This window comes from Gobio gobio (assembly GCF_949357685.1).
Source record: "Gobio gobio genome assembly, chromosome: 17".
NCBI lineage: Eukaryota > Metazoa > Chordata > Actinopteri > Cypriniformes > Gobionidae > Gobio > Gobio gobio.
The window spans coordinates 9,639,704-9,663,136 of NC_137110.1; the positions used below are offsets into that span (position 1 = coordinate 9,639,704).

The 23,433-nt window shown below is 36.7% G+C and overlaps 1 protein-coding gene across 1 annotated transcript in view; it reads left to right on the forward strand.

Moving 5' to 3' along the window:
• Window positions 1-23,433, forward strand: part of LOC307141261 (immunoglobulin-like and fibronectin type III domain-containing protein 1) — a gene marked incomplete at both ends in the record, with an annotated part of 63,066 nt that overhangs the window by 26,411 nt on the left and 13,222 nt on the right. Inside the window, 29 exon segments of the mRNA XM_079841317.1 lie at window positions 4,619-4,741; window positions 5,030-5,169; window positions 5,291-5,390; window positions 5,531-5,572; window positions 5,658-5,709; window positions 5,822-6,011; window positions 6,191-6,304; window positions 6,378-6,546; window positions 6,627-6,899; window positions 7,007-7,420; window positions 7,546-7,670; window positions 7,740-7,881; window positions 7,994-8,272; window positions 8,361-8,660; window positions 8,748-8,927; window positions 9,107-9,235; window positions 9,308-9,387; window positions 9,481-9,673; window positions 10,086-10,379; window positions 10,466-10,786; window positions 18,461-18,583; window positions 18,854-18,993; window positions 19,339-19,438; window positions 19,533-19,556; window positions 19,657-19,702; window positions 20,455-20,641; window positions 20,723-20,836; window positions 21,189-21,357; window positions 21,569-21,841. Of these exon segments, the coding sequence (XP_079697443.1) occupies window positions 4,619-4,741; window positions 5,030-5,169; window positions 5,291-5,390; window positions 5,531-5,572; window positions 5,658-5,709; window positions 5,822-6,011; window positions 6,191-6,304; window positions 6,378-6,546; window positions 6,627-6,899; window positions 7,007-7,420; window positions 7,546-7,670; window positions 7,740-7,881; window positions 7,994-8,272; window positions 8,361-8,660; window positions 8,748-8,927; window positions 9,107-9,235; window positions 9,308-9,387; window positions 9,481-9,673; window positions 10,086-10,379; window positions 10,466-10,786; window positions 18,461-18,583; window positions 18,854-18,993; window positions 19,339-19,438; window positions 19,533-19,556; window positions 19,657-19,702; window positions 20,455-20,641; window positions 20,723-20,836; window positions 21,189-21,357; window positions 21,569-21,841 (4,836 nt within the window).

Here is a 23,433-nt window from a genome sequence, read left to right on the forward strand (position 1 = left end):
AATTGTCCAATAAACATGCAATATGTTTGGTCATGTTACAAGAGATCGTCATCCTACTGTAAATGGCAAGGCCTGTATAGGGCAAGTGTCTACATTTAGGACACATGTACGACTTTAATGCTAAATACTCTCTCTGTGGTTCTTCAACTGAAATCATAATTCTAACATATCAGCTATGCAGCTAAATAAGTGCTGGGATGGAGTTCATTATCAGTTTGATTAAGCAATGACAGTAATAGACAAATGTCTTACTTTCTACAGCAAGACTTTGAGAGAAGCTTCAATTCAAAAGATAAACATCAAAATAAGATGGTAAACAGCTTATTTTTGATATGACTGACATCCCAGAAAACAATAAAAGCTGGCTTCACATTCAGTCAGGATTATTAAAAGATATATGAATATGAATATCTGCTTCATGGGCTGGACATCCCCCCCACCCCAGCTTCTCAAATAAAAGCTTTAATGTGACAGCTGATTGATTCAACTGCATGGAAGACTTCCATTCGGTCCACCGAATGTTCTTGACGCAGAAGCTGAAGGAGCAGCGGGATTTTAAAGGTGAGTTTCCATTTTCTTTGACATGCAACACAGAGAACCATCAGGAATAATTCACCATTCCAAATTCACAGCTCATCTATAGTTAAGAATTCCATCAGTCCTTGAACTATGAATAAATAATGGCAACAAATGTGGTCATTAATAATGGTTTTTATTCACTGGGAACAAACTTGAGCACCTGATTTCATTACCACAATGGGATGTCAGATGCACATTTAACAGAGCAAGAACCTCTAAGGGTGATTTGCTACATCACACAGAGCGAGAGTTAGGGTAGACAAATATGTAAGTGGTCATCTACTGGCACACATCATTAATTTCCGCTATGAGAATCTCTCCCATCCACACCGGCTTAAACTTAAATCATTATGTTTGCCTGAGGATGTGTTATAATTAAAGGCAATTTGTAAAATTTTGGGACTAAAATGTCCAAAAACCACTAGAAAAATGTTGTACATTTTGTACCTGCAGTATCCCAAATGTATCCAATAAATGTTTAAATCCAGAGAAATCAGCTATTTTAACTGGTCCATCGCCTGTCAATGACATCATGTCTGTGTTACCTTCGATTTCCAGTTTTACTTCCGTAGAAACCATGGAAAGACCAAAACACTTTAAATATTATGTGTTTTATTAGACAGGTGAGCAACAGTCTAGTGGTGAGTCTAATTGTTTGATATTCGTGTTTTCTTGATTTCAACTCAGAGACTACACTATTTAAATGTCTAAACATAGAGTAATCAGAAAGCGCTTTATTTGTAGTAACAGCATTTTCTCCACCATACAATAACAATATTTTTTTAATTAACAAGTCATTTAGCAACACAAGTCATTAGAATGAAATAAAAAAATAAAAATAAAAATGTAAAGCTCCTTCTTCCCTGAACTTTGTTGCATTTACATAAAAAAAATAAAAAAAAAACATTGTATCAAATGTAAATGCAACAAAGTTCAAGTTCAGGGAAGAAGGAGCTCAGAGATTAAACTTTAATTCTAAAACAAACATACACGAATAAGCGAATTTTAAGCATTTAAGCATAATAAAAACAGTAACGTAAAGTGTGCCTTTAGTAAGACTTATATTTTTAAATGTATGCCATTTTATTTAAATCCAAATATGCACTAAAATTTTAATAATCTGTCAACAATTTTATCAAAATATCCAACCATCTTGAAAGTAAAACACATACTTGAGAAGCAAATTAAGATGGTATGAATTGTTTTCATGGAATTTATCTTAATAATGTTTTTCTTGTTTTAAACATAAATCTAACAAATGGTTCTCAATTTACTAACCCTCATGTCATTCCAAACCTCTGTGACTCGCTTTCTTCCATGGAAGACATAAAAGTTAGGCAGAACATTCAAATTACATTCAATGAAAGAGAATGACTGAGGCAACAAAACAAAAAAAATCAATTCAAGATAAAGAAAAAAAAAAAAAAATTTGAGACATTATCTTAAATGCACTCAAAAGGGAAAATTGTTTGGATATGTTTTGTGTTTGTGTACTGGAGAGAAAATGAGAGATAAAGTGAAAAGGAGAGCTTTTTGGATAGACTGTTACAGCTTGATGCTAGATCTCTCAAGATTGATTGATTGATAAATGTTCAGGAAAGATGAGCAATCTGAATGAGGGGTTAAAGTCAGGACCCAAGCTCCTCTTCATCCCAGCCTTATAGTGGAGGGCCATTGCTTCAGATGCTGAAGAAAGTCATTTCAAATGCGCTTCTTTTCCTTTACTAAGCACCGGAAGATTGTCAGATGTTTTGTTTTTTAACTAGGCAGACCGACTAGTTTTAAGACTCACATAATTTAGTTTTGTTCATGTGTGATCTGTCAAATGTTGGATAACTGTTTCTTTCCCCTTTGGCCTTGTAAATGCATTGCTGGGGATCCTGTGAATCTTGGAATGCCAATAAGTTTTTTTACTACAAGTCTAGAATTGCGCAACATGATATGCATCAAATCAAATTCTTAATATATCTTTATTGGTTAACTTTTTAAGGTCACAGCATGATGCATCTTCTTGAGGGCCATTAGGAGCAAAAAAGGAGAGCATATAGGAACACCTTTAAATATAATCTGCAGTAAGGTGCAAACGCTCTGTCTGGGGTTTAGAGTCCCAGTGAACCGGAAGTAGCAACTGGGCTTTCTTCAGTGTTGCAACGTATTTCCAAGTAAAACGGAATATTGAATAGAGGGCAGGGTTTTAATTCAGCGCTCCTTCTCTCCATCTCTCGCTCATAGCAGACTAACAGTTGGAGGGGAGTGGTTAAGGATATTCAAACCCAAGCCGTCAAACTGACGTCATCGGAAAAGGAACTTTTCAGATTTTGATTAAAGATTACCACAACAAACAATTTTTTTTTCAACTTGCACGGATTAATTGTTCACCCTAAGACCTGTAATGTGTGCTAACAAAGTAAATTGGGTCAATTTTGATTTCACAAGGACTTTAAGACTTGCCAGTTTCATTACTTAATCTATCCTAAAGGGATAGTTCACCCAAAAATGAAAATTATCCCAAAATTGACTCACCCTCAAGCCATGCTAGGTGTATATGACATTCTTCTTTCAGACGAATACAATCAGAGTTATATTAAAAAATGTCCTGACTAATCCAAGCATTATAATGGCAGTGAATGGGAGCCCAAAATTTGAAGCCCAAAAAAGTCCATCCATCCCTCATAAAAGTAATCCACACGGCTCCGGGGGTTAATGAAGGCCTTCTGAAGCGAATCAATGGGCTTATGCAAGAAAAATATCTGTATTTAAAACTTTATAAAGTAAAATATCCAGCTTCCGGCAGACTGCCTGAAATTGAATAAATTGAATACAGATGGCGGTCCGCCGGAAGCTAGATACGTTAAATATGGATATTTTTCTTACAAAACCCCATCGATTCGCTTCAGAAGGCCTTTATTAACCCCCCGGAGCTGCGTGGATTACTTTTATAATGGATACACTGTTTTGAGCATAAAATTTTGGCTAGCCATTTACTGGCCAATAATTTAAATATGCCAATTTAGAGAATATTACTGTTGTGATCCCAGGAATAGGTCGCTGAGATTATTAAATTATTAAATAAAAATCTATGCAAAAAAATTACGGAGAATGTAGTTAAATGATTTAACTTTAGGATAGGATTTACAAAAAAAAAACTTTTGGTGCATCAGCTCAGTATTCATTACTATCTCAACACTTCAGTGGTTGTGCAGAGAATTGAATTCAAAAGAAACAAACATTCATGCTCCACTTTGCTGTTCTCAGCCACATCACTTTGATGTTACTTTCATAACAACTTCTAAGTTAGTGTGTGTACGTTGTCTCACAAGTGGATGGGATCATCAGTGTGTTCTAGACTCTGTACCACATTGATTAAAGGACAAACCCTGACTGCATTTTTAAACCCTAGTTATAAATCAATGAATATATGTATAAAATATTTGTTTTTCATACACAGCGTAAATTCATAAAGTGACTATTGGAACAAGGATAAAACATTCGGAAGATGTCACAGCCTGCAGAAGAGACTCCTGTTGGTCAGGGTAAGCTATATTTGAACCAAAACACTGTATATGCAATTACTTACATGTAATGTAAAATGTTCATTAAAATACATTTAAACTTATTTCCCAGACAAACATTTAGGCTTGGGCTTATATTGCATGCGTTTGAAAGCTTTTAGTACTTCAAAACCTCAACAGCTGTTAAGCTAACAACCGATTTTTAGAGCAGCTTCAAGTCAATTGCTAAGAGAACACTCTGAATTTGACTTTTTACACACATATATAATAAATGCACCCTCAAGCCTGAAACATGTATGGTAGGTGGGTTCAAAGTGTTAGCTTGTTCTGTATTTCGATACCCCTTCATTTGTTTTGGTCCAAACTTTAAAGGAAACATTGCCCTCATGTGGTTAAATGAATATCAATTGTAAAGGCAGTTCAATTTTGAATGACATGCATATTTATATGTGGGTGGCTTATTTACACAAAACATTCAGTGTTTAATAAAGCACATCATTTAATGATTAATGCACACATCTTTCAAGTGGAGATCAAGAAGAGATCTAGAGTGCCTGGTGTTATGATCACCCAGTACGTCAAGGAACTACCACGTGGAAAAACTACACCTGATTTCAGCAGGAAACCAATCGCTGTGACAGTTCAAGAAGGTATCAATAATGTTAATAATTATCCTCATTGCAAGAGTTGCTAGTTTAAAAGTATATTTTAAAAGACAGTATTTAAATGAGTTGCTCTGCTCAGTTGTTAATAAATGTATGCTATAATTGATATATAGTCCAATATACTATATTCTGTGGATTAGATTAAACATTTATGTGTTAGTTGAGCAGTCATTTAGCTATAATGAAAAAGTAGTAGCTTCGGGTAGTAGATCCTTCATAAGCATAAAACTCAGAAATGATGAATGGGTTGCTTCTTTTTTTTTTTTACTGCAGGCAAATTGGCCATTTTCAAAGCAATGGTGAGCGGAGATCCAGCACCAACTGTAACATGGGCTCGCAACAAGGGCGACACTTCTGATCCGGAAAAATATAAGACAAGATATGATGAAAGAACTCGAGAACATACTCTAGAGGTAACATACTGAACCAAACACCAAAAAATCTGAAATTACATTATCACACAAAGCAGTATATTAAGAAGATGGGTCCTTCAACAGCAAATTCTTGTTTAATTTGTTCTGTTGAAAACAACAGATTCTAAATGTGCAAGTAGACCAAGGCGATACGTACAAATGTGTCGCTACAAATCCATTTGGAAAAGCAGTGTGCACAGCTACATTGAGTGTATTTGCAGGTAGGCAACATATTTTCATTTAACAAAGGACAAAATTCAAGAATATTACCACATTCAATGTGCATAACTGTGCAATTAGAATATGCTGTTTAATCTGAATGCATGATTATCTTGTGCTAATTACTTTCTCTGTCTTTTAGTTGGATTCAAGAAAAAGAAAACTGATACATCCTCAAACAAAGGTGGAAATAATCATCCTCAAATGAAAATGTTTTAATTAGATTTTGTATTTGATATTGTGTGATATTTTCTTTTGATTTGTTTAAGATGGCCAAAACAATGATCCTGAGGACTTCAGGAAAATGCTTAAGAAAGCCAAGTAATTGTTTTTCTTCAAGAAATCAAGAAATGTTTCAGAAATGTCTCTTAAAAAAATAATAATAATCACAGCTGCTTTCTCTCTCGTCGAAATGAAACCATCTTCCATCTAGCATTGTCAAGAAGAGAAAAGAAAAACCTAAGAAAGAGGGAGAGATTGATCCAAAATTCTGGGAAGTGATGCTAAGTGCCAAAAAGGCAAATTATGAGCGCATCTGTTATGAATTTGGAGTCACCGACTATCGCTGGATGCTAAAACAGCTTAATCTGAAGAAAAAGGAGAAGGAGGATGAACAAGCAAAGGTATCTGTCAGGAATTTAATCATCTGATGCTGAGCTGTCAGTCCATTTCCAATCTTTTCGATTTGGCTATAGTGAAACTCTGCCTTGAGACACTTCTGTAATTGCAACAGTGCTTTAGTCAATTTCTATAATATTTCTTACATTTAATTCTTAAAACCAATTTCTTTTATGTCTTGCAGGTGGTTGAAAACGTCGACAACATGAAGCAGATTGAAGTGAAGACAAGTGGCAGAGCTGAATTTGAGTTTGATATGAAGCTTAAGGACCAAAACAGTAAAATTCATCTGTACAAAGTAAGTTCAAACGGTTTTTACGTTAATAACGAACAATGTCATCCAGTAAAGAAAAACACTTTACTCTTTCCAGAATGGTGAAATGCTTGATTATGGTGATGGCAATGATGATTCCTCTAAACATAATATGAAGAAAACTGGTGATAAGTACTCGTTTAGCATCAACAAACTTGACTTAAACGATGGTGGACTATACCAAGTGGATGTTGAGGATGTCAACATTTTCTCAACAACCTTAGCAAGTAAGAAGGCATTTATTTTTTAGATTTTTTTAAATAGCATTTTTAGCACATCTGCTTCATTAGTGATCATTTCCCCACAGTTCCTGACGTGGAATTCAATGGCATGCTAAAAAATGCTAAAGTGGTTGAGGGGCAGGATGCAGTGTTTGAGGGTGTTTTTTCTGGCCCTGTCCCTCAAATCACCTGGTGCGCCAATGACATCTCTCTTGAGCATGGAGACAAGTACAATATCACAGTCTCTGAAGACAAGCTCAGCCACAGATTAGTAGTAAAGAACTGTAACTTAGAGGACAAGGGCGTGTACACGGCTATTGCTGGGATTAAATCATCCAGGGCCACCCTTACTGTTGATGGTAAGTCTTCAAGAGGAACAAAGAAACAAACCACCATCATCAGCATACTTCTGCACTGCAATGTATATGAATCAGAATAATATTCTATTGTTTCTCTGTCATATCAGAGGATCCTAACGCCAAGGGGAAAGGTCGAGGTGGTGCGATGGATAGAACAGATGATCTTGCAAGACGTCTGGCAGAAGAACAGGCACGACTGCAGAGAGAAAAAGATGAAGCAGCTAAAAGAGGCAAGGGTACTGGCGGGAGAGGTGATGGATCGGATGGGAGCGGTGATGGAGCGGGTGGCCGTGATGGAGCTGGTGGCCGTGATGGAGTTGGTGGCCGTGATGGAGCGGATGGCCGCGGAGGACTTGGCTTGGGAGACGGAAGTGGAGGAGATGCAACAGGGATGTACGGACAAGGAGGAGATGGTACAGAAGGAAGTGGGAAGAGTGGAAAGGGTTCTGGAATGGGTTTGGGAGCAGATGGACTGGAAGGAAGTCCATCAGCTGTGGTTGGATCTGGTGGAGACGGTACAGGTATGTTCATGGCAAAAATGTACAAAAAAATTCTGTCAACCTTTTAAATTGTTTATTCTTCAATTTCCATTTACCACTTAGTCTTAGTCAAGTTATTATAATTCATTCAAATGTATTCGTTGCAGATGATAAAGTGCACTTCGCAAGCGGATTATCAGACAAAAATGCCCTCCGCGGCAAACCTGCAGAGCTAGTGTGTAAACTAAATACTGACAAAATTGACGGTGTGTGGTATAAAGATGGAAAGGAGGTAAGTTTGTGTATTGTAGCAGTACATCACTGACAGAGTTTGACATTCATGTATATAATTTTTCATCAGCTGACTTCCGAAGATGGAGTGGTCATCTCTAAAGATGGTTGTACACATAAGCTCATTATACAGAACTGCAAGGATTCTGATGCAGGTCTATATCAGTTTGAGGTTAATGGTTGCAAGACAGAGGCCATGGTGAGAGTTGGAGGTAATTCAAATTTAATTTTCCTTTTTACATTTGGCTAAAGTATAAGGAAGTTACTGTCAGTTTGGAAATTACAACAATGTTTTCTGCTGTAATTTGCTTCTGTATTTCCCAGATCTTCCAGAATTCGACCTAGATGCCTTGCAAAAGTTCTCTAACCCCGTGATAGTGAAAGCAGGCCAGACTGCATCTTTTAAGATGTCATTTCCTCCACAAACCTCACTGGAGATTAAATGGTTTAAAAAAAGCTCTGAGCTTCTTGATGGAGGTTCAGTTAAAGTGGTGAAGGAATCAAGCCACAGTCGTCTTCAAATGAAAGACTGCTTGCGATCGGATACTGGTCAAATCAAAATCCAGCTAAAAAACCCTTTTGGATCTATTGAGGCTTTATCAAGTCTTATAGTACTAGGCGAGTACAATATTTGTAATTTAACTGTTACTAAAAGTATATTTTAAGTAACACACAACTTTGCACCTAACAGACAAGCCAGGTCCACCACGAGGCCCACTAGAAGTGAACGAAAGCACATCCTCAGTCCTTGAATTGAAATGGAATCCTCCGAAGGATGATGGTGGCTCAGCAGTGACCAACTACATAATTGAGCGTCAACAGGTTGGGCAGAATACCTGGAAAAAGGTTGGGGATATTTCAGCTAACCATCTAACCTTCAAAGATAGAAGTGTGTCCCTTGGCAAGAGGTACATCTATCGCATCTTTGCTGAGAATCTGGAGGGCATCAGTGAGGCGATGGAGAGTGAAAAAATCATGGCTGGCTCATTAAGTAAACTCCTTAAGTCTTTACTGAGTAATTTTTCAAATTAAGAAGCACTTAAATCATCTAATATTCATATTAACTATGTGTTGGCAGTGTTCCCTGGTCCACCAGCCCCACCGACGGTGGTCAGTGCGTTCAAAAACTGTATTAACCTAACATGGACTCCACCAGAGAAAGATGGAGGGGCTAAAATCTTGGGCTACCAGCTAGAGAAACGCAAGAAAGATACAAACCAGTGGGTGACTCTGAACCCAGTTAGTGAACCTATCCAAGGTATTTTCTTTCAAAGTTCCACCGTTAAGGAAAAGCGCCGACTTCTAATTCTAGACTGTAAAAATGTTGAGTCTGGAAAACAATTGCTAGGGCAAATCAATAACCATTAGCAAGCACCTTACTTGAAGTTCAAAGACCTCAAAGTACAAGATACAATAAGTGGTCTCTACTTCTTACAGCTCTGAAGTATGCAGTGAAGGATGTGTCTGAGGGGTCAGAGTATGAGTTCAGAGTAACAGCCATTAATATGTCAGGGGCTGGAGAACCCAGCGCTCCCTCTGTGATGGTCTGTGCTAAAAACCCCAACAGTAAGTCGCAGTCACATTATCAAGAAATCGAGATCATTTCAAATATATTTACAAATTTTGACCAATTTCTAGTGAAGCCCCATTTCAAAGATTCTGAAGACTATATGGTTGTGAGATCAGGATATTCTATGAGAATCAAAATTGATTATGAGGTAAAAGTGCACATCTAGACATTCACATTTTACACACCCTTTGCCTCTATGTAGTTAATCATCTTCTTCAAAAAACGGATTTTCTGCACACAGGGCTCTCCACCGCCAGAAATTACGTGGCTTAAGAATGGTGAACCTGTATCACCCTGGAACAAGATAATTCATACTGATGGCACGTGCACACTTGTCATACCCTCCTCAAAGTACGACGATTCTGGTGTCTACACCATTGTGGCTAAAAACTCAATGGGGCAAGCCAGCTTTGACATAGAGGTCAGAGTAACAGGTAAAGTCACGCCACATTTGATGTAAATTATAAAAAGCTTTGCTTTATTTATTCACTTTCATTCATTTCAGTGGGATCTTTTACTGCATACAAACATTTTATTTGAATTCTAACATGCAATTTTGGGTAGCATCATTATGGGATCTAAATTTTGATAGAAAATCAGCAAGAGATAGGATATGATGTGTCATAATTCATAAAAAACAGAAATTATACAGTTTAACTTCATCTCCTGTTTCAAAAATACGTTGGGTCCGGAGTAATTTTGTGTTCTTTATTCCTATGTGAGACAACACCTTCAGAGATAGAAAAAAACATTTGCCAAAGAAACAAAGAGTTACTTATAAGTGAAAATAACTATTGAATACATATTCCTATCACTATACAATTATCCTTCTTTATGTGGCTACAGATGAACCCAAGCCTCCAGGCCCAGTGGCACTAGAACAGGTGGTTTATGGTAAAGTCATTATCACATGGGGTCCGTCTCCAGACCAGGAGAAAGACGATCGACTGTACTACGTGGTGGAAGAACATAACTCCAACACACGCATTTGGCGCACAATAGCCGACCGCCTTCTATGTACTACCTACACTACCAGCATTCAACCAGGTCAAGAATATCACTTCAAAGTCTATGCAAAAAATGATATGGGACTTTCTGATCCTTCAGATTCCCCAACGTGGGGTGTAAACAGCAATAACGGTAGGTAGCGGGACCACTACCAATGTATCTTATTATATTGCACAATGCTAAATACTTGAACCTTTTCTTTACTTCCTACCAACCAGTTGTAGCACCCTCAACTGTGCCGCCCGTGATCGCTTTAGAAAGGCCACCCTCCATCATGGTTCCACTGAAATTCCACACTCCACCAAAAGGATACCAGTGCTACATGACCTGCGCTGTCCGCGGCTACCCCAGCCCATATATTGATTGGTACCATAACGGGATTTGTATCAACTCCGACAAAAACTACTACATCACTAATATATTTGGTGTCAGCTCTATGTACATCCTCAGAGTTCGACCCGAAGATAGTGGCGAGTACAAAGTGGTGGCAGTCAACACATTTGGCAGTGCCGAATGTTCTTCTACATTAAAAGTGAAAGGTATGACAGCTGCTGTGATCATTTCGAGGCTTGAGAAGTGTTTACCAGAGTCACCTGATTTACATACTGGGTTGTCCTTTGTGAATGAGTCACGTTGCTAATAATTTAGAACATGGTTACGTAATGCAAATGGGCAGGTTGGTCTATAGCCTATGCCAGAGCCCATTAAAATGTGACCTGCAGGGCAAATATGGACGTCTATCATTTTTATGCGGTCACAGATTGATTTAGACAAATTAGCTGCCCCGCTTGATGCATTAGAGCGCTTTCTGTGCATTCTATGGTGAGTTCTGAAGCACTCAGCAATTCAAAATAACAAAAATAATCGGAAAAGACAGATTACACTAATGTCCGCAACACTGTCCCTTTTGACAAAATTAAGAATGGCATGTGTACTTGCATTGCATTATCAATTCCAATATGACTTATTTTGAAATGCAACAACAAAAAAGCTTGAGTAACTATACTTGTATAAACTATGTTTTAGTTCTGAAAATGAAAGACCAAGAGCCCTGGTCAATGCATTAAACATGTAAATCCAATTACTTTGACAGATACGATTTTCTATTCAGCTTTTACAAATAAAGCTAGGTTTAACAAAAACAAAAAAACTCTTAAATCAACAAATCTTGTTTGCATAGGTAGTCATTCATTTTATTCTTCTTTTCTCTTCTCTGTGTTTCAGATTGATCTTCATTCTGCTGGACGTGGCAATTTTTCCTATGCTTCTGCCACAACTAATTTCATGCATACATTTTAAGATAGGGCAGTGCATGCATATAAATGAATATAGCTGCTGGGTATTGCAATTCAGAACCCTTTCGATTTGCTACTATACCACAATGTGAAATACTAAAATATAAGCAATTTGAATATATTTAAGTGTATGTGGAGTTCACAATATGAAAATACATTTTCTGACAAGCATAGTTTCTACCATATTATTCTTTATCTCTAATAAAGTCCAGTTATGCACCAGTGAACTATACTTTTATCCTTGAACATGGTTGAAAAAGCTTCACAGACATTTAGCCCCAGTTTCACAGACAAGGCTTAAGCCTAGTCCAGACTAAAATGCATGTTTGAGCTGTTTTAAGTGAAAGCAACTTGCACAGGCTTAATATGACAGTGCGACTGTTTTGTCTCAAGATGCACATCTGTCATTTTTTTAAGCACATTTATAAAAGCTACTTAAATGTCCTAATTGAACTAAGGCCTAATCCTGGGTTAATCTAAGGCCATGTCCACAATAATACATTTTCGTTTGAAAGCGTATATTTTTCTCTCCGTTTTGGCCTTCCGTCCACACTGAGACGAAAGGCAACGGAAACGTAGCTCTCCAAAGTGGATACATTTGATACACGTTGATTACGGAGGTATTTGAAAACAATGACACATGTTTAGTCATGTGACGCATATTGCACCAATAGGTATTCATGTTTATACCGCTATATTGTGCCTGTTATGTGCTATGTAGTAATGGGAAGTTCGGATTATTTTACTGACTCTGATCTTTGAATCTCGTTCAGCAAAATTAACTAATCTTTTTTCAAGTCATTTAGTTCATTTCAGCAGAATCTAATTAAAATGTCAGATGCTAAATTTTTAAACACATTTAGTATTTTTGGAATAAAAAATTAACTATAAGCTAATGCAGCCATGGCCAAACTTTGAGAAATAAATTATTAATTCATTGCTGTTCCGTCATCATGTCTGATCTGGGCCGTGACAGCCTCATATGCAATACATGCGTCCGGATACATAATTGATTAGTTCATCTCTCGAATCTTCGGGTTTGAGTCATTCGTTCATCAAGTCCCAGCCCCATAGGCAAGGCTATGCAGTCACCGGAAACAGAAAAGATTAGTTCATCTCTCGAGTCTTCTCGTCCAAGTCGTTTGTTCTTTTTTCACGTGACCGCTTCCCTGTTCAATGTCTCGCAACATATACAACATTACAGTCGTATTATTGACTGCATGTTGTAATATATTTATTATTATAAAATCATCAGAAGATATGTGCAATAAACATTTCTTATGCCTATCCGTTCTGAACAACCCAATGTGTCCAGGCTTCATAGGAAAATCAAGTAAACTAGCTAAAAAACTGAACTAAACAAACATAAAAAAACGACTCACTTGTTTGTAAGGAAGGTTGTGAATTAACCATAGACTGTAAAGGAATTAACTAATTTCTGTGTCCAACACGGCTGTCACGTCACGTGACAAAAGAACGAGACTCGAGAGAATTCTGAATTCAGCCTATGGGGACTTGAACGAACGATTAGAACGAGAAGACTCGAGAGATGAACTAATCTTTTCTGTTTCCGGTGACTGCATAGCCTTGCCTATGGGGCTGGGACTTGATGAACGAATGACTCAAACCCGAAGACTCGAGAGATGAACTAATGAATTCTGTTTCCTGTAGCCTACTGAACATATGGGATGTTGCGCATGCGCAGTCAACACAAAAATGAACAAATCGCTCTCTGTTACAACCCGTTGTTCTCGAGTCATATTAAAGATTAGTTCAAAATTAACAAATCTTTCATGAACGACACATCACTAATGCTATGTATAAAATGTGTTACTTCGCGCACTCTTCATGTCACAGACCTGCAAAGATAACACAAAATTTACTCGCAATTGCTGTCCTGTGTCAAAACATGACAGCAGTTGCGTTTTAGACCAAACATACAACGGTGAGTGAGTGTGACCTGGATGCATCAGTGAAAGGTGAGATATGCTGCTTAATAAAATGATCCTGCCAGAAGTATTGTGTGATAACTTGATAATGTCTTGTTCTTTCTGTCATCTCTGTGAGCTTTTATGAGGTTTAACGCATGCACAGTAAGGTGAATTTAGCGTTTTCAGATGTTTCAATGTGGACAAGAAACTTTTGGAAAACGCTTGGTGTGGACAAAGAGTGTTTTAAATTGAAAACGCTGTATTAATGTAGAAGTAGCTGTTTGTGAAACTGGGCCTTTTTCACACTCACACACACACATTCCCCTTCTCCAATCTCCAGCATTATTCTCCTGGTTGAAATTACAATTTGAAAAACTCCAAGACATGCAGCGTTCCGTGTCAAATCAACCAAAATTGGCATATAAGCCTAATGCAACAAAGATAGCTAAAGTCAACAGATTTTACTAATAGACCTACCAATCTCTGTGTAAAAATTAAATATGCTGCCATCTTTATAAAGCCATTTTACCCTCCATAATTTGGCTCCAAATCTTAGGGAAAAATTTGCCATTTCGATCCTTCTCTACAAAATAGTAGATTACTCAATAAATATTCATCCATGACATTTAATATTTTGCCTTTCTACTTTATTTATGCATGTCTTTCACCAATTTGAGCAAGGGACCTCTGCTGAGTTGACACGGAATGACCCAGCACTCAGTGACATCCACATCTGTGATTGAACATGGATTGTTTCAAATTGCAACATGAATAGTTCCAGTCTCAGCGTGGTTCCTTACATAAACAACTCCAATGTCAGTAGGCATCTCTGACTTCCTGGCAGTTGAAACTAAAACCACTATCAAAAAGCAAGTGTGTAGCGCATAATCCAAAATAAAATGTAACCTTTTAATTTCAGAAGCCTGAGATTTTTCAAATACAATTCAATGAATACATCAAATGAACAAAACAATGTTGCAATATTTGTACAATAACAAATATAACAGCCTAATGTTTTATATATATACCTACTGTATTGGCTTACATTTACATACTACTATAATGAATTTGTAAAAGGGACTGACTTAGATTTGTAGATGACTGTTCAAGGACAGTTGTTTTTTTTTTTTCCATAGGAGTATTTCAATATAATGTAAGTGAATGAGTGAGGACTGGAGCTGTTATACTTCAAAATGTCAAACAGACCCCCAAACATATAACTTAGTACCCTGTCATAGAAGTGAGTCTCCTTTCATTGATAATATTGGACACTATCTTCTTCAAAGATAATGCATGTTTCACATTGGAAAACATACAGTCTACTAGGTTGGAACAAATGAGCAAATAAATTAGGATGATTTTCTTTTTGAGTGAACTGTTGCTTTAAGGAATGTTCGTTAGATGTTGCTAGAACAGATGTCAGTCTCGCACAACCCACATTCTCACTTTGCTACTGTCAGCTTGTGATAAACGCTCACCTGAAATCAACACTGCCTCGTCATCGCTCCTATAAAAGCAACAACAGGTCGCATAATCCTACTGGATTCCGGTATTCCTTGTGCAGGGACGAGTGTTCTCATATTCCAGTCACTAACACAGCGCCCACGCGCACTTTTGGATATACCGCGCTTCTCTGTGGAATTTAAAGTATCGCGCATGCGCACTTGCTGCTGCGCTTTGGTCGCTCACTGAGGAAAATGTTGAGGTGAATGTAAAAGATAGGAAGAATTGTTTGTATTTTCCTATTTCTTTATGTGTGTTAAAGTTGGAATAATAATAAAAAAGAAAATAATAAAGAAATCGTTGCTTCTCTTAAAGATTGTCAGCATACATAAAACAAAGGCAAGGCGGAGAAGCTGGAAGAATAATGATAATAGTCAAAAGAGATATGTAAAGGTCGTTTTTACCATGGAAATTAGTACAGCTACTACTAGCCGCACTCCTCATCATGAACTTTTATAGCCTGTATATTGGCTTCCCTGATAAAGAACTGCAGTGATGATATATTTTTGTAGGCCAACTCGGAAGTTAGCATCACATTGGTTGCCTCGACAAACCCAATAGGATTTGTACATTGGCTTTTCGATTGCAGTAAATAAGCTCACTGACAAACAATAGCTACTTTATAATTCTTAAACTGTTTTGTCATAACAATCTTCACAAATGAACAAACCTTTTATGAATTTTGAAGCCTAAGTAAGTCATCAGAAGTAAAAAGATAGATGTAGGCTATAAATGAACTACACCACGATCACATGACTTTAAAGTCACCAGTTTCCGACAACTCTTTCAGTCTTTATTTTAAAAAATATCTTATTTCAGGCATAACTTAGGGTTAATGGAAACATAAATGCTAAAATGCTAACTAGTTTCAGCCAGCAAAAATACGTCATCCCTACGGAACTCTATTGGTATCGGGACAAAGTTTCAAGTCAGAAGGTTATATATGTGTTTTATTGGGCCCAAATAATATGACCAGTAATATGTGAGAGCTGCTAAGCTGTCTGGGCAAAGTGGGCATGTAAAACATGGTCAGCTCCTGTGCATGTGAAATGGCACCTGTGTTCTGGGGCTACATACCCAACACGTATAAGTCATAATATCAATATATTTTTTTGTGCATCATTGTTATAAATAGCATATCCCATTAACACAAGAATTTAACCTAGCCCATACGAAATATGTTGAATTACTGAGATGAGTGCTGCTATTGTGGTGCCTTCCAACATCACACTTAGCTTATTTCTTATTTTACACCTATTGTAAGGTCATTACATAGAGATGGTGTAGCTAACTAGTTCAAATAGTGTGATAATGAGATCCTTGTGTTTTCTGGCAAAGGTGAGGTTTCTGGCGTCTTGTCCCTGGCAATGGCAAGTGAACAGTCACCTTAAAAGTAACTTGAATGTCACTCTCGCTATTTAGAGAAAAAGTATGACCATGAACCACGGACAGGGCCTCTGTCCCTTTGCCGCTGTAAACCTCACCCAAATAACAGATTTAATGTGACAGCTAATATGACTGCAGTGCTTGAGAGGTTTCAATTTGGCCCACTACTGTTTTATTGCTGAACAAAATAGAGAGACTGCAATAAATTGAGAGTCGAACACGGTTGTGTTGACAGAGCAAGTTAGCTACACATGAAGGTGAGTTGCCTCTCTTTCTTTATTCTTTTACTTCCTTTTTTTTCAGATGAGAACATGAAAATATACATTATATATCATTGTGTACTAATAAATAATATGCTAAATAATTGAAAGCAGTTTTTCACAAATCTTTTTACAGGCTTGACTTATATGGGAAGATACCCTACAACAGATCTGATTCTAAGTTGTGATGCATAAAAAATAGATCAGATTCCAGATGGTACTCGTGTTGTGATGCTCAGAATGCACTAAAGTGTTTTAGATGCTAGCAAACAATGTTAAAGTGCTTTCACAATTGCAAAAGTCAGACTGAATAAAATTCTAACTGTATGTTGAGTGGGTTATCAGTGAAAGATCATTACCTTTTCTTGTAAATATTACATTGCCGTTCTCCTCGGATACAGATACTTTTGGGAAATAATGTTATATAATTGTATTATCTTATTATTTTAAACATGATTTGCACTCCTAAGCTAAAGCATAATTGCTCTGGTAGCACATCTCTGATACGTTTATGAGGTATGTGACCTATCAAAAGCTAAGGGGTAAAGACTAGCCCTGCTTGTAAAATCATTGGAAAAGATCCTGTCAACCTGTCAATGCTGTTAAAAAGATTTTATGTCAGTCTTGTGTTACTTTACATGCAAAATGTATAATATCACCTCCTAATATATCTTTATTGGTTTGTTGGTTCAGTTAATGGCATCGTTTTTGGTTATTGGCGAGACAGCATGCATCAAAACAGTACAAAGTTATTATTTACATGTATGTATAGCATTGCCCATGTGGTTATGAAATTAGTTATATAGGTAGGGTTTACAAAAATTTCAACAATGTTTTTTACAGAGGGCATATTGCTTGAATTTTACTATCTTGTAAAGGGCGCATTCATGGCACACCGATTAACATCCACAAGATACTTATCAGATAGTGTTTCATTTTCCTTATTTACACATAACAGGCCTTCATCAGTGGTAAGACCTTATGATAATAGGGTTCTTAATGACAGTAACAAGAGTCTCTCTGTGAAACAAGAAAATAAATGCAGCTGTTAGAGTGAATCATATCCATTTGCTAGAGTGAATATAAAGTGGAACACTTATCTAATAATTTGTCATTGACATTTACAATTTAATTTTCCAAATGTTTCTAATATGCTATTGGCGAACTGGAACAGGGCTTCAGTTGACATGACATGACATGCCCCCTGAAATGATGTCAGAACATGAAGCCCTTTTGTGTCATCGCATCTTAGTTTAGTGCTGATTTTAGTAAGGGAAGATAAAGATATTTACGCTTAGGTCAACCTTCGCCCTATACATTTTTATAATGACAATAATAGTAATCATGATTATGCAATTTAATGTTTTCTGCCCTCTCTTTTCTTTTTTTATAAGACACTGCAACCACTCTTAATTTAAAGGCAAATCTTGCATTTTGAAGATGTCGAAGCCAGCAGAAGGAAGGGGCGGTAAGTTAAAATCATGGCATTCCAAATGACACAATTCTTTAAACCATCTGAATCATTTATTGTAGATTTGCTTTGTTCAATCACCCATGGGCTTACTGTTAATCAAGCAGTTTAGTTGATGTCAGAATCAGGAAGCAGTCTATTCATGATGAAGGCTGTGATAAAACATCGCCATCATGTGGTCAACAGCAAGTCCACAGCTTCAGAGATCCTGCACTTTCCTGAAGCGTGCATGTCATTTATGTCATTACATAAATATGCCATTTCATGTTTGTTGGCCTTGACTCTGTATAGATCCGAGAAAACATGTTCCACTGTTTTACTAAATTAAACACCATGGAATTATGAAGATACTGTTCTGATATTTCAGTGGCAATTAGGAAGAGATCCAAAGTGCCAGGTGTTATGATCACACAGTATGTTGAGGAACTGCCACCTGGATTTACTACTCCTGATTTCATCAGAAAACCCATACCCTTAACGATACAGGAAGGTAATAGTTTTCTTTCTTTTCTTTTCTTTTTAGCATGGAACATTTCTATCTATCTATCTATCTATCTATCTATCTATCTATCTATCTATCTATCTATCTATCTATCTATCTATCTATCTATCTATCTATCTATCTATCTATCTATCTATCTATCTATCTATCTGTCTGTCTGTCTGTCTGTCTGTCTATCTGTCTGTCTGTCTGTCTGTCTGTCTGTCTGTCTTTGAACATAATATAACATCACAGCTACCTGTTTCGTTTAATTTGCAGGCAAATTGGCCTTTTTCAAAGCTGTTGTTAATGGAAATCCGGTACCAGAAGTTTCATGGGGACGTAACAAGGGAGACATCTCTAATCCAACAAAATATGTTTCACGGCATGATGAGAAGAATGGAGAATATATTCTGGAGGTGAAATGAAATTTTCAGCTGTTGAAGTACTATGTTATCAGCTGTTCCATTTTTATTCTACATGTTTAAATTATATATACAGTATATATATATATATATATATATATATATATATATATATATATATATATATATATATATATATATATATATATATATATATATATATATATATATATATACTATATATATATATATATATATATATATATATATATATATATATATATATATATACTGTATATATATATATATATACTGTATATATATACTGTATATATATATATATAATTTTTTTTTGCTTTCCTTAACAATATTTGGTATGGTTTTTACACCTTTCTCCAGATACCAAGAGTAAATTCGGATCAAGCAGACACATACAAATGTCTTGCTATAAATCCGTTTGGAAAAGCTGTTTGTACTGCCGCCCTAAATGTCATTGAGGGTAAGAAATTCAAGATCTTAGTATTCTTCCATTACTGATTAAAATAAAAAAAATATCATATAGGCATGAATCAATCTGTTTCTCTTCTTTTCAGTTGGATTCAAGAAAAGAGAGCCAGGTATTTAGCTAACTCAGAGCTAACGATGGTTGAAATGAAATAAACACTATTGGAAGACCTATTGATTGGTTAAAATAACTTAAAATGTCTAATTTTTCAGCCCCCAAAAGTGACCCTGAGGAGTACAGAAAAATGCTGAAGAAAGCGTAATGTATCACTGCATCATATATAAATTTTTTTGTATATAGATTGCATGTAGTCCCACCCCTTTTCAGCGCTGCTCTTGTTAAAGGGTTAGTTCACACGAAAATCAAAATTATAGCCCATGGTTTACTCACCCTCAAGCCATTCTTCTTTCAGACGAACACAATCAGAGTTATATTGAAAAATGTCCTGGCTCTTCCAAGCTTTATAATGGCAGTGAATGTTGCTCTGTTTTTGAAGTCCATAAAGTGCATCTATATCCATCAAAACTGCTTATGCTCATGCGTAAGCATTTTGAACTGCGAGAGGCGCGGGCACTACACTTTTTCCGTAAGTTGAATACAGAAGACGGAAGTTAGACATTTTACTTTATAAAGTTTTAAATATGGATATTTTCCTTACACAAAGGCATCGCTTCGCTTCAGAAGGCCTTTATTAACCCCCCAGAGCCGTGTGGAGCAGTTATGATGGATATAGATGCAATTTTATGGACTTCAAAAACAGCAACATTCACTGCCATTATAAAGCTTGGTGAGCCAGGACATTTTTTAATATAAGACTTGAGGGTGTGTAAATCATGGGCTAATTTTCATTTTTGGGTGAACTAACTCTTTAAGTTATCTTCTGGTTTGTATTTCCACAGTATGAAGTTAAGATCTTACGGATTTATGGAAGAACCGCTATTTTTTAATCTTCCCGGTCTATAAATTTTTTCAGTAACAGTCTGATCTGTTGTGGTACTCTATTAATTTAGGGTTGTGAAGAGAAAGCAAAAACTAACAACAGAGGGAGAAATCGATCCAAGGTTCTGGGAGGTGTTACTGAGTGCAGCCAAGAAAAATTATGAGCGCATTTGTCAGGAATATGGAGTCACCGACTTCAGGTGGATGCTGAGAAAACTGAACCAGAAGAAGAAGGAAAGAGAGACAGAACAGTCCAAGGTATTTTTTTTAGTCAATTGTACAACGCTGTTTTTTATACATGCAGTATGAACAATCTCTACCCTTGACTTTTCTCTCAAGTACGTTGAAAAAGTCAACAGCACGAAACAGATTGAGGTCAAAACGGATGGCACAGCTGAATTTGAACTCGACATGAAGTTGAAGGATCCTAACAGCAAAATCCTCCTCTACAAAGTAAGTGCCCTCATTAAAGGAACACTCCGCTTTTTTTTTTTTAATCTAATTTTCTAACTCCCCTAGAGTTAAACAGTTGAGTTTTACCATTTTCGAATCCATTTAGCCGACAAAACATCGAAACTCTTTGGTAATTTTTTTGAGCGAGATGCTAACGGTCTAATCAGATTCAATGACCTATGCTAAGCTATGCTAAAAGTGCTACCACCAGACCCGGAGATCGGCTGAATGGATTCGAAAACGGTAAAACTCAACTGTTTAACTCTAGGGGAGTTTGAAAATGAGCCTATTTTCAAAAAAAGTGTCATCAACAATACTTTAAGAGTAATGCAATTAAATTTTCCCTTACCAGGATGGGGAAATGCTTGACTATGGTGATGGAACTGATGATTCCACAAAACATAATATGCAGAAATTTGGTGAAACATACTTGTTCAGCATAAGAGATGTTGGCCCAGAAGATGCTGGGTTATATCAAGTCGATGTAGAGGAGGCGAACATGCTCTCAACTTCACTAGCACGTAAGAAATTTGAATACCAATGGTTTTGTTTTCTAATAGGTTAATATTAATATTGACTATTTATTATATTATAATGGGACAGTGTTGCTATTTGGCAACATACAATATTTGAAGCTACGGTCAAGCTACTTATTTACACTGTTTTATCTTGATTCAAATTCATGTTTTACTTGTTACGCATCAATGTTTAAGAGTTGTTTTGTGCCTCCAGTGCCTGATGTGGAGTTTAATGGCATGCTGAAAGACACTAAAGTGGTTGAGGGGCACGATGCGGTGTTTGAGTGTGCCTTATCGGACCCTGTACCACAAATCACCTGGTGTGCCAATGACATCTCTGTTGAGCATGGGGATAAATATGATGTCACAATGTCAGAAGACAAGCAAGTCCACAAACTAACAGTGAAAAACTGTACAAAAGATGACAAGGGAGTCTACACGGCTATTGCTGGGCTCAGGTCAAGCCAGGGGACTTTGGTTGTGGAAGGTAGGATTCTTTATTAATTTATTTAATTGTATTTAATGTTTTATTTGAATAGGGACAGACACAATAAACTTAGATAAAACTGTGATAACAGCTAATGCTTGTATACCAGGTAGGCCAGTGAATGATTTAATTTTGTTTTTGAATCATTTACGGATGATGCTATCGGAAGCTAAGTCAGGCTAGCTGGACAGAAAAGTGCACTCACTCAGTACTCTAAATATAAGGACATAATATATACATTTAAAGTTGTTTATCAAAGTAAAATCATTCTCTTGTTATACCAATTTGACGGTGGGAGAATGAAGGGACATGTTTTTAAATTGACCAAATAAGTGTGTGGATATATCTTTCACACTCTTGGCAGGCAGGGTGGACATATAATTACTTGACATGTTTAATCTTAGTGATTTCTTAAGTTATTCAAGCCTGCGGCTGTGTACGGACGTTTTTTTTTTTTTTTTGCCTCTATTTGGTATTGAATCTATGAAATAATGAATTACACCCTTCACTTTGAGCAAGAGATGCTTTGCAAAATAAAATTTTACAATTTCCACTAAAAGCCATTGCATCCCTGCAATTTCTAAAAAAAAAAACCATAAAGGCTTAATGGCAAGACCATTTAAACATTTAAACACAAGCTTTACAGACAAAGTGAGCAAATCTTAAAATCTTGTATTTTCCCTCTTAGCTAAATTGTTTGCTTGCACTTTAAATGCATACACTACCGGTCAAAAGTTTGGAATACATTTTTTTTTAATTCTTTAAAAATAAAAGAAAAAAGTGTTATATTCACCAAGGGCAAAGCTGCTAGACTGGGTAAGCCCAGCCTGATCTGCCGGCGATTTGATTTCGCCCTGCAACTCAGTCTGGAAACCTGTACATAGAATAGAAGCTTTATTGTCATTGCAGTACAACGAAATTATAGTGCCCCATCTGATCAGTGCAAAAAAAAACTTAACAAAAAGCACACAAACACACATAACAAACCATAAAAATTAAGTAAATAACACTAAATGAATAATAATCTAAAAAGTATCACATTATATGTTAAAAAGTATATTGCACCTTAAAATGTTATTGCATGTTAAAAACAGAATAGAATATATTAAGTCATTGCTTTTAAGACTCCTGTATCGCCTCCCAGAAGGCAGGAGGCTGAACAGTCCATGTCCAGGGTGGGTGTTAACCTTTATTATGTTGCGGGCTCTGTGGAGACACTTGCTGTTTGCGATGTCCTCCAAAGAGGGCAAGGGGTAGCCAATGATCTTTCCAGCAGTCTTGATAACTCTTTACAGAGCCTTCCTATTTGCAGCTGAACAGCCAGAGTACCACACTGTGAGGCAGTGTGCAAGGACACTCTCGATGGTGATTGGTTTTTCGGAGTAGTCTCAGGAAGTGCAATCTCTGCTGGGACTTCTTCACTATGGCTGTTGCATTGTCAGTCCTGGAGAGGTCCTCGGAGATGGTTGTCCCCAGGAACTTAAAGGTGGAGACCCGCTCTACCTCATCGCCATTTATCTGGAGTGGGACTAAAACATTCCTTTTCCTCCTAAAATCAATGACCATTTCCTTGGTTTCCTTGGTACATTCAT